Source organism: Lotus japonicus, chromosome 3, assembly GCF_012489685.1.
Source record: "Lotus japonicus ecotype B-129 chromosome 3, LjGifu_v1.2".
In the NCBI taxonomy this organism is placed as follows: domain Eukaryota; kingdom Viridiplantae; phylum Streptophyta; class Magnoliopsida; order Fabales; family Fabaceae; genus Lotus; species Lotus japonicus.
This window is the reverse complement of record NC_080043.1, coordinates 42,661,024-42,675,741: the sequence shown is the minus strand read 5'-3', so window position 1 is coordinate 42,675,741 and position 14,718 is coordinate 42,661,024. Positions and strand designations below refer to the sequence as shown.

Here is a 14,718-nt window from a genome sequence, read left to right as displayed (position 1 = left end):
CTTTAAAAATAATTACTAAAATAAGCAATTAAATCATGAATTGCTTGTTAAATAACAAAATTAACCATGAAAAAGTAACAAAAGCTAAGTATTGATTAAAATATAACACAAAACTCAATTAAAAATATATTAAAAAAATTATCTTATTATTATTCATAAATCATTAAAAACATATAAAACATCATCATCATATAAAATTACTAAAATCACAGTTTTAAAAGTGACAATATTACTTGTCGCATTTATTTTAATGTATATCATATTTTGTGACATTTTGTTATAGTATTATGAATTTTTTAAACTTTTTTTTAGAGACAACCGAGTCAAACGGTTCAACCAGTGCCGCAGTGGTCAAACCAGTGACCCATTGACCCAGTGCCCAGACCGAGTCGATCTTTGGGTTGAGTCTAATAACACCGTACCAAACATGTTATATTTTTAAATTTTCTTTTAAAAACCAAAAATAAAAAAACTCACAATCACCCCTCATTACATTCTTTTAATAAACAAGAGAATCTTATAATTAAAGACATAGAAATTATCTTGTAAATTTTTGGTCAAATTATAAGAGTTTAATGGAAATACACTGAAAGTGTAAACCATGTTTACACAGTCATCCAATAGAAATGCTTCTTTTTGCCACATCATTAAATGATTAGTTTATCAAAGTAATTTTAAAAATGATTTTATTTAGTTAGAAATAATAGGGGAAAAGAAACATAGCACGTTTCCCTTGTTGCAGGACCTGCAGTATCCAAAACTGGCAACCCTCAACACAAATTCACCTACTGTGTTTGCTAATCAAAAGCAATAGCTTTGGTAGCGTCTGAGAGATTTGCCACTCCACTTGTACCGATGATCCATTACCCAAAATTGAATTGATTATTATCCACCGACCCAACCCTAAAGTAAAAACGAAGAAAATGAAAATGGAATAGAGGGAGAGAGGATATTCATCTGGAGATAGAGAAGGCTGAATGAACAAAGGAGGACGAGACGATGAAAACTTCAAAGAAAAGAGAACCGATGGTGGAATTACGGTAGCCACAATGTTAGATTTGGGTACGATTGATTTTGCAGATGAAGAAGTGAAATCTGCGATTCTGAAAAGGGTGAAACGTGTTCTTGTTTTTCCTGATTTTTATTTTTAATCAAATAAATTATTCTTAAAATTATTCTGATGTGGCAAAAAGATGCATTTCTATTGGATGTCCGTGTAAACATGGTTTACACGCATCCCCATTAAACTCAATAATAATCACATAAAACACAGGAAACTCAATAAAATAAAGGAAAAAAAATCAAGTGGTGGTGGATCCGTCATTCCGTTGGCTTTCAATATTTTTTAGTTTTTTATTCTCTCGAAGTGTTCAACATATAACATTTATTACCTGATGACAAGACAGTGACTCTAACCGTTTCTTTCTCTGCTTTCACTGTGTCCTCTGTATCTTGGAAATTTCATCAGTTTCCGACTCACCAAGCATGGCGATCCGCAACTCGCTCAACGGTAGATTCCTCCGCCACAGCTCCGTCGCCGGAGCTAGGTTCATGTCGTCGTGGTTCCGGAACATCGAGCCAGCTCCCAAGGACCCGATCCTCGGTGTTACCGAAGCTTTTCTTGCCGATCAGAGTCCAAACAAAGTCAATGTCGGAGTGGTGAGTTCTCCTTCGCTGTTCTCTCTGTGTATCAAAAACTCGAATCGGTTGAGAAAGAGAGTGTAATAATCCAATCACTCGAGCTGCAATTTTTGCAATTTTCTCTCATTTTCATTGAATGCATTTCGTTTATATTTTTTTTTCCTGTTCAGATTTCTGATTTAGGTAGCAATTGAAAGTAATCTTGAATAAAAATTCTGAAAAATGGTTAGAAACAGGCTTTTTGTGATTTTTTGAAACTTAATAATATTGTTATTTTTATTTTGAGTGGATTGTTGATTGACTGTGTATTATCATGTACTAATTGCTTATGTAACTGAATTTAATTTTCTTTTTTATTTTTAATTTGCAAAAAAGGGAGCGTATCGCGATGACAATGGAAAACCTGTGGTTCTGGAATGTGTTAGGGAAGCAGAGAGGAGGATTGCAGGAAGCCAATTCATGTGAGTGAAAGATTTGTTTTTATTTTTTTCAATTTTAATGAGTGTTTTTGAAGTTATTAAAATTCCTGTTAAGTTTCAAATATGTTAAAAATTAAGTTGTGTTGTGATTGAATTCTGTTTTGTTTTTCTTACCCTGTTTTTTCATGTTGTAATACAATTGTGATTGATTCCTTGTGCCAATTTGTGGTGATCACTTAAAGTTCACCCACTAGCTGAGTCTGCTTCTTGGGTGTGTTTTGTCTGCATAAAGCGCTTTTGGAAATATGATTCTACTTGTTTTGCTTTTGTCCTTTGGCTTTGAGATTTGAGAATGAGAACTACTATCTCATTACCCTTTGCAAGGGAATCACGGTTCCTTGCACTGCATAATTGGTTTCTGTAGGTGTTTTTGGATGGTATAGGGAATCCTGCTTTATTGCTGCTGCTTTTCTGGCGTCAAAGCTGAAAACTTTAGAAGTATCCTGTTGATATAATTGGTTAGGCATAATGTTATTGAAAATTTAAAATGGTTCAGTTCTAATGCTATAGAGCATTGCCCTTTAAAGTCATCCTTTCACAATATATATTGGATATCTATAAACCATCTTGACTTTGCTTTTCTATTGGAATGAATGCTAAATCAGCTGTCAATATATTTCTGAAAATAAGAAATTAAATGGCATATACATTTGACCTTGCAGATGAAGAGGATGGTGACATTTTCTCTTTATTAAGGTGAAGGAAAAAAAAGGTGGACATGTTTTCCAGTCCAATTTTCAACTAATGCTACCATGCCATGAAAACCCAGTTTGTGAAATTAGATTTTATTGCCTCTGTTTTTAAAAATAATTGACTATTTGAGCATGAAATAAATAAATGAAACTTGATTCCACAAGGTTCATAGAACTAAATGAACATCTTATTCATGCTTACCTTCAGGGATATAAAGCTTCTAAGAAAGCCAGTTAGAAATAGAAATACTCTCCAGAAAACTATGTGTGTTTGAATATTTAAGTATTACACCAGTTTAACTGGAATACTTGATCACTCTCCATACATGTGTCTGTGTTTGGCCAGGGAGTATCTTCCTATGGGTGGAAGCATAAAGATGGTTGAAGAATCACTGAAGCTGGGATATGGTGAAAACTCTCAGTTCATCAATGATAAACAAATAGCTGCTGTGCAGGCTTTATCTGGGACTGGTGCATGTCGACTTTTTGCTGCATTTCAACAGCGTTTTCACCCTAACACACAAATTTATATACCAGTGCCCACCTGGGCCAAGTGAGTATTTTATACAAAATAATATTGCATTTGATTTTATGATTCTTTGGATTTTGATATTTAGTTGTAAATTTTGTATTTTGTTAAAAACTTGCCTGGGTACTTATTACTAATATGAGAAATTTCAGCCACCATAACATTTGGAGAGATGCTGGAGTGCCTTTGAAAACATTCCGTTACTATCACCCTGAGTCTAGAGGACTGGATTTTTCAGGGCTGATGGAAGACATAAAGGTATATTGCTCTCACTCCTAACACTTTATTGACATTCTTTATTTGTCAGATTCTATAGTTGAAACTTTGCTAGTACTCTTCTCCACTCTTCTTTTCCTTAAAATGGCCATCTCATATGCAGAATGCTCCTGATGGTTCCTTCTTTCTGCTTCATGCTTGTGCTCACAATCCTACTGGAGTAGATCCTACAGAAGAACAATGGAGAGAGATCTCTTCCCAGATCAAGGTAAAAAATTTAAGGGAATGATATTCTCGATCACAGGATTTTGCTATTCTTGTTGCAGCTTTTGACTCTTCTTCTTTGTTGTCATGATTGTTTCCAGGCTAAAGGTCATTTCCCTTTATTTGACATGGCATATCAAGGTTTTGCTAGTGGCAATCCAGAGAGAGATGCGAAAGCCATCAGGATTTTTCTTGAAGATGGTCATTTAATAGGACTTGCTCAGTCTTTTGCAAAAAATATGGGATTGTATGGCCAGCGAGTTGGATGCCTTAGGTAATTTTAAGATATCTCTTTGTTAAGTAGACTGTTGTAGTGTAAATTGAGTAAAGAATGATATGATTAGGCTCTTCAGTGGCATTTCTTTTTGGTTGGGAGTGAGCTAGACAACCTATGTCTCTGCTAAACTCTGATGCTGATTGTCTCATGCTAACATTACATCCTATTTGAATTTTGATCCTTCAATTGTTACAAATTTTAGCTTCCATCTCAGTCTTCTGCTTGAAGGGATATATATTGTTGGCCTCTTATAGTGGCAGTGAAATTCAACATTCTAGAAGTGATTATTTTGGTTACTTGTATCTGCAATTGGCTTCAATTTATCAGAGATTTGTTAGCATATTAGCATTATAGAATCTATACTGTTGATTAGATTAGAATGATTAATATTATTTGTCTAGAGATTAGTTTGTCAGCTGAGATTTCTCTCTAATTGATTGTAAATCAGTCAGTGAAAACCAGAACATGTGTTTAGCCAAATAAACAATTTCTCTCAATAATCCTCTCTTTCAACAAGACTAACAGCAAATCAGCAGTAAGGTAAAATATGAAACTAAAATTGATCACATTGAATGCCTTGTGGAATGAATCTCACACGTTGATATTAGTAATTTGTATGTAAACATGGGAAATACCTTGAGGTTTACAAAACCTCTGGCTTGGCTTTGAAATATGAATCACATTCTGCAAAGAATGGTCACTCATAATTTTAAGTTTTTGCAGCTTACTTTGTGAAAATGAGAAACAAGCTGTTGCTGTAAAAAGTCAGTTGCAGCTGATTTCCAGACCCATGTACAGTAACCCACCTCTTCATGGAGCACTTATAGTTTCAACCATTCTTGGTGATCCAGAGTTAAAGACGTTATGGCTTAAAGAAGTTAAGGTAAAGTGCTGTTATTTAAGCTCGTCTCCACGTCTTTCTAAGTCTTTTCTTATTTTCCCTAAAAAAGTTTATGGTCAAAAACACTATATTGGTTACTTTTTGGAGCGTTAGTAATTGAGCATAGCTTTCAAGTGGCAATGGTGCTTTGATAGTAAGGAATGTTACAAAGTATGTGCTAGCATGTGATGTTATTTAGGTTTCCATTAGTGTATGTTAGTGGTAAAGTTAGTTAGCCCAAGATAGATTTTGAAAAAATTAGGCATGTTGGTTATAAATAAGAGGAGGTTGTGAGCAGAACAACTATCTAGTAATAAGATAAAAATTGAGAGCATTTTCTCTTTTATGTATTATAATAATCTTCTCACCAGTAATACAATCTCCCCTTTGTTCGATAAGAATTCTATATCAATTTTTGGGAGATTTTCCCTATTTTCTTTGCAATATATGCCTGGTTCTTATCAACTAGTAACAAAGCTATAGGAATTGTTTTTATTACATATGTAAATCATATATGCCACGTTGTGGGTTCCTTCTTATACGTACTAGGTTCATATGCACAACAAGCTTGTTACATATATAACTAATTTGAGGACCTCTTACTCTATTAGTGATTTGGTGAAGAAATTTTCCAGTTGATCAATGGAAATTTTAAAGGTAGTGGTGATATCTTCGGATAAGATCTTCTCCACGATGAAAGGAAATGAATCTATCTTTTTGTCCTCTTACGAAACACTAGATTTGAGGCGATAGGTAGTGCAGCTTAATTATCACCAATTAGATTCATCTGTGTAACATCTCCAAATCTTAGTTTTTTAAGTAACTGTTTCAACTACATATGTTTCACAGAGGGCTCCCGATATTTTGCTTCAGAACTTTATCTTGCAACAGCATTTTGTTTCTTGTTTTTCAAATAAATCTAATTATTACCAGTAGAAGTGTTGCATTATGAATAGGGATTTCTATCAATAGGAGAGTGACAGTCTTCTGAATTGCATCTGAATATATAATAACTTGGGTATGACCTTCATTTTCATACAAAACACATTTTCTTGGAGCTCATTTTATATATTTTGGCATCCGACTTATTACATCTTAGGGTCCTTAACAGAGGGAGTTAAGAAACTATCTCACCACACTGAATGCAAAAGGATGTCTGGATGATTGATAGTGAGATAATCTATTACCCAATCAATCTTCACCTCTCTAGGTTTGGAAGTGGCTCCCTTGTCTTGGCAGTAGTTTGGAATTGGGATCTGATAGGATCCCTAATGATTTGCCACATGTGGACTTAATTCATAATAGGACAAATAGGCCAAGAATCTTTCAGGTGTATTCTAGAAGGGGCAAGAAGGAAAATAGTGGCTAAGTTAGTTAGAGGGATAACGGATAGGGAAAAGGAGAGCTGGCAGGTAGATAGAGAATATAAGGCAAGCAGAGGGAATGTGGAGATCATTGGGGGGGGGGGGGGAATTCTGTGTAATCATTATGTATAGGAAGTATTGACTTCCTAAGCGGAGCCTAGCTCTGAGTAAAGGAAATTCTAGGATTAATACTCCTTTTCCTTTGTAGTCCCATTTCAATTCAATAAAGCTCTCAGTACTCATCTAATTCATCTTTCTATTGATAAATACCTGTTGCTTGCAATCTGGTTCCTAACAAATTGGTCCGACCTGCCGGATTTCTTCGAGAGAGGACCAGTGAATGCCACCAAGGAAGAAGAAGCCAATGGAAGCTAAGGTGGATGCGCTAGAGAACGAGCTCGCAGTGGTTCGCACTGCTCTCGCTGATATGCAGTCCGCGGTGAAGGAGAACCATACGAGTCTGCTCGCGATGCTGGAGCGAGTCCTGGAAAAAAGGGTTGCAGATGTAGGAAGCTCTGGCGGAGGCGGAGAAGAAACGCCGGTGAGAGATCTTTCGACAGGAAAGGGGGATCCAAAAGGCACGAATCCCAAATCACTGAGTGACGAGATCCTTTCTGATTATCGACACGCGGTGAAGAAGGTGGAGTTGCCTTCGTTTACCGGCGAAGATCCAGCGGGGTGGATCTCACGCGCTGAGATCTACTTCCAGGTACATGATACCGCGCCGGAGATCAAGGTGAGGCTAGCTCAGCTGAGCATGGAAGGACCCACGATCCATTTCTTCAATTCGTTGATCGGAGAGGACGAAGAACTGTCGTGGGAAGGCCTGAAGGAGGCGTTATTGGGCAGATATGGTGGCCACGGTGATGGCGATATCTACGAGCAACTGACAGAGTTGAAGCAAGGAGGAACGGTGGATGAGTATATCACTGAGTTTGAGTATCTCATAGCTCAAATTCCCAGGCTTCCAGACAAGCAATTTCTGGGATATTTCCTCCATGGGTTACGATCAGAGGTGAGGGGTAAGGTTCGCAGCTTGGCTACAATGGGAGATATGAGTCGAACCAAGTTGCTACAGGTGACCCGAGCTGTAGAGAAGGAGACCCGCGGGCACGAGTCGGGTTGGACAAGTGGGCCAAGGGGAACCACTGGATCGTTCAGACCCAATACCCATGGGTCAGGAAGAGGAGGAACCGACTGGGTCATGGTAAAAAGGGACGTGAGAAAGAAACCGTTGGGCCACACACTAGCAAGGAAACCGGGTCAAGGTCTGAGAAGCCCAATTCCACTGAGAAGAGGCGCACAGGATATAGGGACAGAGGTTTCACTCATCTGTCGTACAAAGAGATGATGGAGAGAAGACAGAAACGCTTGTGTTTCAAATGTGGAGGACCTTTCCACCCTATGCATCAATGTCCCGACAAGCACCTCAAGATCCTAGTAATGGAAGAAGAAGATGGGGATGAGGCAGAGGCCAAGGAGCTCGCAGTCGAGGTCGAGGATTCCAGCGAGGAAGACGTCGCCGAGCTATGTGTTGTTAGCTTAGATCACATAGCCAGAGAAGATCACAAAACCGTAAGGCTCCAAGGACAGGTAGAGGGAATTCCTGTGTTGATTCTCGTTGATAGTGGAGCCACCCACAATTTTGTGTCCCAGAATTTGGTACAAAGAATGGCTTGGCCATCTGAGGAGACTCCTCCCATGAGCATCAAGTTAGGCAATGGAACGCGTGATCATTCCAGAGGAGTTGTAAACAAGTTGAAACTTGAAATTGGAAATGTGGAGCTGTTTCCAAAATTGCACTTGTTCGAATTAGGGGGGATTGATATTGTACTTGGGATGGCATGGTTGAAGTCCCTGGGAGATATGATTGTCAATTGGAAAAAACAAATCTTGAGCTTCTGGCATAACAACAAATGGGTGACCTTACAGGGAATTGATGGAAAAGAAGATCAACTGGTGGCTTTGCAAAGCTTGTTGTCAAAATCAGAGCACCTTATTACTCAGGAATTGTGGGGAATGGATCAGAGAAGGGGTGAAACAGGAACCAACTTATCTCAGGAACAACAGACAGAGCTGGTGAAGGTCTTACAACAATTTGCAGAGGTATTCAAGGAACCAACTAGTCTTCCCCCAAGGCGGAGCAAGGAGCATGCCATCAACCTAAAGGAAGGCCAGGGAGCAGTGAACGTGAGACCATATAGGTACTCACATCACCACAAGAATGAAATAGAGAAGCAGGTTCAGGAATTGCTCGCTACAGGGGTCATCAGACATAGCACGAGTTCTTTTTCCAGCCCAGTCATCTTAGTTAAAAAAAAGGACAAGACATGGCGGATGTGTGTCGATTACAGGGCACTCAACAAAGCAACCGTTCCCGACAAGTTTCCAATACCGGTAATTGAAGAACTCTTGGATGAGCTTCATGGAGCAGATTTTTACAGTAAACTGGACCTTAAGTCCGGGTACCATCAAGTACGGGTCAGGGACTCAGACATTGAGAAAACAGCCTTCCGCACACATGAGGGCCATTACGAATATTTAGTGATGCCCTTTGGGCTAATGAACGCACCCTCTACCTTTCAAAGTCTCATGAACGAGGTTTTTCGCCCTCTGTTGAGAAAGTGTGTCTTAGTGTTTTTTGACGACATCTTGATTTACAGTAAAGGATGGAGGGAGCATATTGGGCATCTGCAAGAGGTCCTCCAATTACTCCAACAGCACCAGCTTGTGGCAAACAGGAAAAAATGCTCATTTGGCCAACGAACCATCGAATACTTGGGTCATTTGATTAGTGATCAAGGTGTAGCAGTGGATCCAGGAAAGGTTCAGAGTGTGCTCACATGGCCAGTTCCAAAGAATGTAAAAGGAGTCAGGGGCTTCTTGGGCCTCACTGGGTACTACAGAAAGTTCATAAGAGACTATGGGAAAATAGCCAAGCCTTTGACAGAACTTACCAAGAAGGACAATTTCAATTGGGATGGAAGTGCTCAAATTGCTTTTGAGGAACTGAAGAAGAAATTAACTACTGCTCCGGTTCTATCCCTACCAGATTTCTCCAAGAAATTTGTGATTGAGTGTGATGCCTCCGGAGTTGGCATAGGGGCTATTCTTATGCAGGATACGAGACCCATAGCATACTTCAGCAAAGCTTTAGGAATTAGGAATTTGTCGAAATCTGCTTACGAGAAGGAATTGATGGCAGTAGTGTTATCTATCCAACACTGGAGACCATATTTGATAGGTAGAAAGTTCATTGTTTCGACTGACCAGAAAAGCTTGAAGCAGTTAATGCAACAAAGAATAGTGACAGCGGAACAACAAAATTGGGCTGCTAAACTTCTGGGATATGATTTCGATATAGTCTATAAGCAAGGGAAGATGAACAAAGGAGCGGATGCCTTGTCCAGAATACAAGAGGGAGCAGCGCTGAACCAGATTAAGTCTTTCCCTTTATGGGAACAGCAACAACAACTTCAAAAGGAGCTAAGTCAGGATAAGAAGCTCCAGGAGTTGATTGCCCAACTGCTCCAGGACCCTACGGCCAAGCCAGGATATGCATTCAAGCAAGGCGTACTTCTCTATGAAGGCAGGTTGGTTATTCCACCCACCTCTCAGCTTATTCCTACTCTCTTAAAAGAGTTTCATTCTTCCCCTCTTGGCGGACACTCTGGATTCAATAAGACATACAGAAGGATTGCAGCCAATGTCTATTGGGTAGGGATGAAGGGTACTGTACAGGATTATATAAGGAATTGTGATGTTTGTCAACGCCAGAAATACTTGGCTACTTCACCAGGGGGTTTATTACAACCCCTGCCCATTCCAGAGCAAATTTGGGAGGAAATTTCTCTGGATTTCATTACGGGATTGCCAAAATCCCGGGGGTTTGAGGCCATTCTGGTGGTAGTGGATCGTTTGTCCAAATTCTCACACTTCATCCCCCTCAAACATCCCTACACTGCAAGGAGTATAGCTGAGGTGTTTTGCAAGGAGATTGTGCGGCTCCATGGAGTTCCTATGTCAATAGTCAGCGATCGGGATCCAATCTTTATGAGTAATTTTTGGCGAGAACTGTTCAGAATGCAAGGTACCCAACTCAGGATGAGTTCTGCTTACCATCCAGAATCTGATGGACAAACAGAGGTGGTAAATAGGTGTTTAGAGACCTTTCTGCGTTGTTTCATTTCAGACCAACCAAAGACATGGACAACTTGGGTTCCTTGGGCTGAATATTGGTTTAATACCAATTTTCATGTATCTACAGGGAAAACCCCTTTTGAAGTGGTATATGGGCGATCTCCTCCTAAAATCACAAGATGGCTACAAGGTGAAACCAAGGTTGAGGCTGTACAGAGGGAATTGCTTGATCGAGATGAGGCCCTGAGACAATTGAGAAGTCAATTACTGCGCGCGCAGGAGAAGATGAAGGTACACGCGAATAAGAAAAGGAGGGATCAGAATTTTGCTGTTGGAGAGTGGGTTTTTGTTAAACTCAGGGCTCATAGGCAGCAGTCAGTGGTGACTAGGATCAATGCCAAGTTAGCAGCCAGATACTATGGTCCCTATCCTATTCTTGAACGTGTCGGGGCTGTAGCTTATAAATTAAAGCTTCCTTCTGGTTCTAAAGTGCATCCAGTATTTCATGTATCATTACTTAAGAAGGCTGTCGGAAGTTATCAAGAAGATGAGGCCCTGCCTGAGCTTTTGGAGGAGGATCAGATAGGTGACTATGAACCGATAGCTGTGTTAGCCACCAGGGTAGTGAAACAGCAGGATGAGGAAACTAAACAAGTTTTAATTCAGTGGAAGGGAAAGTCAGCTGAAGAGGCCACTTGGGAAGAAGTTGTCATGATGCAGAGTCAGTTTCCTACTTTTAACCTTGAGGACAAGGTTGCAGCTGAAGGAGAGGGTATTGATAGGATCCCTAATGATTTGCCACATGTGGACTTAATTCATAATAGGACAAATAGGCCAAGAATCTTTCAGGTGTATTCTAGAAGGGGCAAGAAGGAAAATAGTGGCTAAGTTAGTTAGAGGGATAATGGATAGGGAAAAGGAGAGCTGGCAGGTAGATAGAGAATATAAGGCAAGCAGAGGGAATGTGGAGATCATTGGGGGGGGAATTCTGTGTAATCATTATGTATAGGAAGTATTGACTTCCTAAGCGGAGCCTAGCTCTGAGTAAAGGAAATTCTAGGATTAATACTCCTTTTCCTTTGTAGTCCCATTTCAATTCAATAAAGCTCTCAGTACTCATCTAATTCATCTTTCTATTGATAAATACCTGTTGCTTGCAATCTGGTTCCTAACAGGATCTGTAGGTATGTTGATAGGTTAATGTTCATCAACACTGTCTCTGAAATGTCTATGCATACTGATACACATCATTTAGGTGGCTATTTAAGCTAGCCCCATTCTTGTAATTGTTATGTTGTTGATGATGATAGTAATGAAATTCCTAAACCCCTCTCTCTCTGTTTCTCTCTATTCTCTCTCTGTTTCTATCTTCTTCTCCCTTCTCTAGATTCTTGACCTATCACATACTTCCTCTGATAAATCACAATCCCATGCATGGGTTCTATCCCCAAGAAGTATCAAATTCTGCCAAGATCGTTTGATTGAAATTGGTGACATGGATATTGTTTTACATGTGTGGTGCATGATGCTAGTTACTTCTATTGACAACATCGTAGACACATACCACCAATGAAATGCACCTTGGAATTGAATGTTATTGAAAAAGTGAGCCAACCTTCGAGTCATACCAAACTACTAAACCAAAGTACTGAATCTGCCCAACATCCTTAGGAAATTACCCAAGACTATATAAGGATTTGTGGACACAATAGACAAGCCCGGATGACTGCCTTTGAGCAACTAACCCACAAGATTGCTCCATATAAACTTCTTTTGTGAGCTCACCATAGAGAAAAAGCAACTTTGTTATCAACTCGGTATTAAGGTTAGAGATGAATCGCGGCCCTAGACTAGAATACTCTGACAGAAGCCATTCTTTCCATAGAAGAGAAAGTGCCACCATAATCTAATCTACAACCTGTGTATATCCTTTGATCACCAAACGAGCCTTGAGATTGTGCCTTCAGGACCAAGTTTCACCATATAAATCCTCCTGCAACCAACAACAGGATTCCCTAGATGAAAGGAAAGGGATCGTGGTCCCAAGTATCACTATTTTGAAGTACATACATGATACATCTCAACAATTATAGCTTGTCTCCAACAGGATGGGCTATGATATCACGTGTAGTTATAGGAATAAACACAAAGAACAAGGGAGAGAGACAAGTATAATGGGAAAGAGACAAATAGTGACATCTCAAGACTCAAATAACATATTAAGCATTATAAGTTGAGGGCATGCCATTTTGAAGTGAAATGGAGAGATCAAACATTGGTGTAGCGTTGAGGAGACAGCAGGTGACCTTGAAGGATAGTAGGAAGTGGTCCCGTCACTAGTCAATGGTGGCAAAGGAGGGATGTTGCTGATAATCATACACTTACAGAGGACTCGGAGGTGGTGGGTCTTCTAAAAGATGAGACATCAATAGGGATAGGAAGAAGAGCGGTAAGGTAGTTGAGAAGACTTAGAAAGTGGGTGATGTGGACGCGAAGAAAGGAACCGACTCAAAGAAGTTAATGTCACTTGAGATCAGATAATGGTGAAGAGTTGGGGAGTAATATACCCTTCAGATTATGCAATTAGTTTGCAGAATAGCAACATAGATAATTGTTATCCTACAAGTCTTTTCAGATTATGTTATTTATGTTAAATATGCCTTTTATTTCTGTTTCTATACTTAGTTTTGTCAATAGTCATATTATTCTATAATAACATATTTCCAACAGTAATTTAAAAAGACAAGGTTATTAAATTTAGCAAATCATCAGTACAAAATAAGAAAACGACCATAATTTTGTTGTAAAAGATAAAAGATGCTTACGTAGATAGTATCTTTACAGGTTATGGCAGATCGTATCATTGGAATGAGGACCACACTCCGTGATAACTTAGAAAAGCTGGGTTCTCCTTTGCCATGGCAGCACATAACCAATCAGGTTCAGTTGAATTTGTTAATTGCACGGCTGTCTCAACCACTTTGACTTCTTTTCTTTGCTTATTTTAATTCATGTATGGATACAAGACAAAGTCACAGTGGACAACCACAAAAGCTAAATGAAGTTGCTTCTGTCTGCCGTGATTTTCCACTGTTGCATTTCCAAGCATGCAATTAGTTGCTTGAGGGGTTTTGCCACATGTTGTTTTTGTTATTGGAGTGAAAGCATTATGTCCTATTGAAATTCCTAAATTATTATCACACCAAAATATTAAAAACTTATTAGGCCAGTGCCAATTAAGCTGTAAATTGGTTTGCTAGTTGCTGTGTTTTCAAAACAAGCCTCTGTTACTTGTGCAGATTGGAATGTTCTGCTACACTGGGTTGACACCAGAACAGGTTGATCGTTTGACAAACGAGTTTCATATTTACTTGACTCGCAACGGTCGTATCAGGTAAATTCTTCACTTTCTCACTGCCATTAGTACTACTCTGAGTTTCTGAGAAATCGGAGTTTAATTAAGTTTACTATGTACTTACATATATGTGATTATTACAGTATGGCTGGAATTAATTCGGGGAACGTTGCATATGTGGCTAATGCTATCAACGAGGTCACTAAATCTTCCTAGATTATTCAACTAGCAAGAGACCAATTTTTTGTCCTAGGGAAAGACAAATCCTCCGAAATAGTACTATTATTCCGGGGAGAGCAATAAAATTTGATCACTTTTTACCATCGTATGCAACTGCATTTTGATCTTGCATATTGAAGACCGCAATAGCATTGTAACCATTTTTTCAATCCTCACCTCTTCATTTTAAATAATAATTGGAGAGGTAGATTGAATAAGAGGGTTTATTTATGATGATGATGGACAACTAGTCAGTTCATTCATTACTAAGTTGTAAAAGGATTTTGTTGTTGTTGTTGTTGTAATGCATCTTTACAAATGTTGATGCTAGCTTGAACGGCTAATTTCCTGAGGTGGTTTAGATGCGATGCCTATATTGTTGGAATAACAACAGCGTAATTTAATCTTGACCATGCAGTTCTGAGATCTAGTTTGAATGAAAATAAGAATTCATAATTCTCCATCTATATAAGGGAATATTGACTTGAGATATCAATGTTGTTGATCATTCTTCGCGTATCTACATCTCATAATTATGCCATCTAATTACTGTTAGTTCAGGTGGGTTATAAGGGGCAATACTTGCACCGGTGCAAGATACATTAATAACCACATAAATAGAATATTCCATTAAGAACTTATTTCTACAACCTGTTAAACTT

The 14,718-nt window shown here is 38.9% G+C and overlaps 1 protein-coding gene across 1 annotated transcript; it reads left to right on the top strand.

Moving 5' to 3' along the window:
* The first annotated feature begins 1,383 nt into the window (after window positions 1–1,383).
* On the top strand, window positions 1,384–14,463 carry LOC130742825 (aspartate aminotransferase, mitochondrial). The gene is made up of 10 exons (XM_057594926.1): window positions 1,384–1,659; window positions 2,017–2,102; window positions 3,159–3,365; window positions 3,494–3,599; window positions 3,721–3,825; window positions 3,923–4,095; window positions 4,822–4,981; window positions 13,327–13,422; window positions 13,782–13,876; window positions 13,981–14,463. Exons 1-10 carry the CDS (start codon window positions 1,486–1,488, stop codon window positions 14,051–14,053), a joined length of 1,275 nt encoding a protein of 424 aa, XP_057450909.1. The 5' UTR covers window positions 1,384–1,485; the 3' UTR covers window positions 14,054–14,463.
* Window positions 14,464–14,718: the final 255 nt, after the last annotated feature.